Source organism: Triticum aestivum, chromosome 6A (genome assembly GCF_018294505.1).
Source record: "Triticum aestivum cultivar Chinese Spring chromosome 6A, IWGSC CS RefSeq v2.1, whole genome shotgun sequence".
Taxonomy (NCBI): Eukaryota; Viridiplantae; Streptophyta; class Magnoliopsida; order Poales; family Poaceae; genus Triticum; species Triticum aestivum.
The window spans coordinates 10,195,544-10,199,932 of record NC_057809.1 but is presented as its reverse complement, the minus strand read 5'-3'; the positions used below and the strand labels follow the sequence as shown (position 1 = coordinate 10,199,932).

The 4,389-nt window shown below is 49.4% G+C and overlaps 1 protein-coding gene across 1 annotated transcript; it reads left to right on the top strand.

Moving 5' to 3' along the window:
- Positions 1 to 2,335: 2,335 nt before the first annotated feature.
- LOC123131637 (7-deoxyloganetin glucosyltransferase) lies at positions 2,336 to 4,093 on the top strand. Its single transcript, XM_044551304.1, has one exon. The coding sequence runs from the start codon at positions 2,485 to 2,487 to the stop codon at positions 3,925 to 3,927; it is 1,443 nt and encodes a 480-aa protein (XP_044407239.1). The 5' UTR covers positions 2,336 to 2,484; the 3' UTR covers positions 3,928 to 4,093.
- Positions 4,094 to 4,389: the final 296 nt, after the last annotated feature.

Sequence of the window (4,389 nt, the reverse complement as noted above, 5' to 3'; positions counted from 1 at the left end):
ACAACACTTAAAAGAACACCTCCATATTGTGTCATAAAGTGACAGCCATCGAGGAAAATAATAGGCCTACAAGCAGATAAGAAGCCCCTTTTGCATGCATCAAATGAGAAGTAACAGTTTTGAAATTGCCCCTCTTCTGAAAGTTCAACAAAGAAAGTGCTACCAGGATTAGATCTCCTCAGCTCATTTGCATAGTCCCACAACAAGTTGTATTGTGCAATCTCATCACCATATATAATATCATATTGCAATCTTCCTAGCTCTCCCTAACTTGCCCATTTTAATTGTCATATTCCAATCTTCTTGCACAAAACCTGCTAAGGCCTTCAATGAAATCCTCTCACATGCCCTAATCTTGTCGACAAATTTGTGAGCAATATACCTAGTTGTAAAGGCTGTAACTTGCCACTTCTACTCACAAGTATGCTCACCATTGAATGTCTTCACCATTATTGAATTTGTCCTATTATCCCAAGATGCATAAAGATACCATGGGCATCCTTTCTCACACTTTGCACCAAGCCTTGTTTTGTCATTCTTTGGGAATGTGATGTTCACTCTCTCTTTGCAACTGTACTCTCTAACTGCTTTCCTCAAGAGCTCGAGTGAAGAGAACAATTGGCCTGCATGGAACTTGGGTTCATGCATATCTGCAGCTGTAAATGATTTGAGATTGAATTTCATTTCATCTTGATCTGAATCTGGAGCATCCAATTCCTCATCTTCAGAGTTGCACTCTTCCACCACCTTCTTCCCTTTCCTATCTTGCAGAGGGTGTAGCTGCTCCTGCAAAAAATCCTCATTCCCATCCTCCAAGTCATAGTCACTGTCAATAATTTCAGGAATATAATCACTGTCAGAAGTATCTGAATCTGCATACTGTTCTTCCTGCTCTTCTATATTTTGTTTTCTTGGTCTCAGTCTGTCAAAGAATTGGTCATGACTCTGAATTTCATGACTTTCATCCACAACACTACAAGATGTGTTGCTTTCATTGACATCTCTGTTATCATTTGTATTGCTTGACTTCTTCATTGGACTAAAAACAACTGGCATTTGTGTTACTGGATTAGCCACAACATCATCCCATCCAGCTCCTCCTCCAGAAATATGGCTGTCCAAAGGATCCAGGTATATCATTTGAAATTGGTTCCCTCGATTAAGCGTTAGATGCATACAATCTACGTCAACATCATTGGACAAAAGCCTAGCACCACCTTCATTTAGCTGACAACCAGGGGGCAACCAATACATATCGATTCTACCTCTCTTTTCATAACCCAAGTGCTCAACTAATTCTTCAAACAATTTGTAATATGCACTCTCCACCTGACAGTAATCATAGCAAACCTTTTTGCCATCCAAATAGCACCTATTCTGCCCACTACCAAAGAAAAATCCTCCATGGATCACCTCAACAGTGAACAATCGAGAATCCTTTGCTGCAAACAAAAATCATTGGAAGTTCAACTTTTTGTCGTACTTTACCCAAACCCTAACAAATTTCCCTCCAAAGTGCATGAAATTGGCATAAACAAATGAGATTATATGTGCACACAACCTAATTAGAACTAAAATTGTAGATTTCAGGAACAAAACCATGTCTACGTTCTTGGGCGACGAATCATACCATACGTTGGAGCCGCCTTGCCGTTGGGCCGCCGTCGCGGGCCCTCCATCGCCGCTGAACCCCGTCCTACAGGTTGCGGCGCCGTCGCAGCTCCTTCCACCACCGCAGCAACTACCATCGGAAGGCCATCGGGTCGCCGATCATCCGCCGCCGCACCCTATCCCACTACTCTGCTTCCTGCTCTGTTTTCGGTTCGTGGACACACGAAGGATCGAGAAAAGACAGCGAGACGGGGATGGGGGGCAAGGGGTGGGCTCCGCGCTGACTGGTGGGCTCCCTTCTGACGAGCGGGCCAGGCGCTGACGTGTCATACGGGCGTATCCTGTGTACGCATGCAACGTGTAGACGCAGGACTGGCAGTCCAACATCCAGGACCGTATTGGGGACGTATTTCCCCGTATCAGGACCGTAGTGGATCAGTTCTCAACTTCCGGGACCGAGTTGGACATCGCCGACAACTTCCAGGATGATACGTGCAATTATCTCTGTGGAGTTTCCACTGAAAGTCAAGCCAAATCTGTCGATGTCATCACTTGGGTCCTTCGGACCACCATCCATCATACCAATTCAAAGACGTCTTCGGTTGTTGCTGACAGTGGATGTTCGCATCTACTCGTCGGCTTCTTGTACATTGTTTCTTCCCTTCTATAACGATATGGTACGCCATTGATGTACTTCAAAAAAAAAAAATGTTTGCTCATCGCCATTGCTATCCTATGAGCCATCTATAAATAATGTATGGTAAGATCGACAGAGCCATGCCAAGCCAACTCAAAAGATATCATACTCAGCAACAAAGAGTAGCTATAGGCCAAAGCCCTTGCCGACCCGGCACGAAAAGCTAGCACGTGGGAATGGGTCCTTCGGCACCAGGCGAGAAAGCACACGCCGTGTGCCTGCCGGCGGCCTTTCAGGGGCACATCATCCCCATGCTCGACCTGGCCAAGATGCTCCATGCCCGCGGCTTTCATGTCACCTTCGTCAACACCGAGTACAACCACGCCCGCCTCGTCCGCGCGCGGGGCGCGGCCGCGGTGGCCGGCGTCCCGGGTTTCCGCTTCGACACCATTCCGGACGGCCTGCCGCCGTCCGACCACGACGTCACGCAGGACGTCCTGTCGCTCTGCAAGTCCCTCACGGAGACCTGCGTCGGGCCCTTCCGCCGCCTCCTCGCAGAGCTCAACGACACCGCCACGCCCATGGGCCACCCGCCCGTGACCTGCATCGTCTCCGACAACGTGATGGACTTCTCCATGGAAGCGGCCAGGGAGCTAGGCCTCCCCTATGTCCAGCTGTACACCTCCAGCGCCATCAGCTATGTCGGTGTCCGCCACTACCGCCTCCTCTTCGACCGTGGCCTCGCACCGATCAAAGACGTCAAGCAGCTGACGAACGAGTACCTTGACACGCCGGTGGAAGATGTGCCGGGCCTGCGGAACATGAGGTTCAAGGACTTCCCGTCTTTCATACGCAGCCCCGCCCCGGACGACTACATGCTGCATTTCGTGCTCGGGATTGCAGAGCGCGCGGTCGGCGCGTCGGCGATGATCGTCAACACCTTCGGCGACCTTGAGGAAGAGGCGGTGGCGGCCATGGAGGCGCTCGGCCTGCCCAAGGTGTACACCATCGGCCCACTCCCTCTGCTGGCGCCGAGCTCAAGCATCAGCATGAGCCTGTGGAAGCAGCAGGAGGAGTGCCTGCCGTGGCTCGACGACAAGGAGCCCGGCTCCGTTGTGTACGCGAACTTCGGCAGCATCACCGTCATGACCAACGAGCAGCTGGTGGAGTTTGCGTGGGGGCTGGCCAAGAGCGGCAGGCATTTCCTCTGGATCATCCGTCCCGACCTCGCCAAGGGCGACACTGCAGTGCTCCCCTCGGAGTTCTCGGCCGAGACGGCGGAGCGTGGGCTCGTGGCCTCCTGGTGCCCGCAGCAGCAGGTGCTGAACCACCCGGCCGTGGGCGCATTCCTGACGCACAGCGGCTGGAACTCGACGCTGGAGAGCATGTGCGGTGGCGTGCCCGTCATGAGCTGGCCATTCTTCGGGGACCAGCAGACCAACTGTCGGTACCAGTGCAATGAATGGGGCGTCGGCATGGAGATCGACAGCGACGTCCGGCGCGATGCCGTCGCAGACCTTATCACGGAGGTCATGGAGGGGGAGAGTGGGAAGGTGATGAAGAAGAAGGCACAGGAGTGGAAGGAGAAAGCGGTCAGGGCGACCAAGTCCGGCGGCTCGTCTCACCGCAACTTTGATGCGTTGATTCGCGACGTGCTCGCTCCTAGCCGCTCTGGGTAGTGTACCTGCTTTAATTTTTTTTCTCAATCCTGCTTTTCTTTTTTACAGAAGAGGCCGGTTTTGAGAATATTTCGATAATTTCATTAAATTTGTGCCCAATAAAATCAGATAAATTTTGAATTAACAAATTTCTGCCAAAATAAATGTAATTGACCCGTGGTTTTGCAATTAGTAGTGCCCGCCCACTTCATTACTTCCCAGATGTTGATTCTAAGCCGATACCTCGCACATGGACGAAACGATTTGAATAACCCAAAAAACTTTTAAAATGCGAATATTTTTTGTACATACAAACAAAATATTGAAAATGAAGAAAATTTTCTAAACCTTTGAAGTTTTTTGTAAAAAACGTTTTTTTGTAAAAGTGAACAATTCTTAAAACTTCATTTAAGAAAATGCAAAATAAAATAAAATAATGAACTAATTTTTGAAAATTAAAAAAACAAAAAGAGGAAACAAAAA

Excerpts from the sequence above, each read along its gene's own strand:
- LOC123131637 (XM_044551304.1), top strand. The coding sequence starts at position 2,485 with ATGGGTCCTTCGGCACCAGGCGAGAAAGCACACGCCGTGTGCCTGCCG.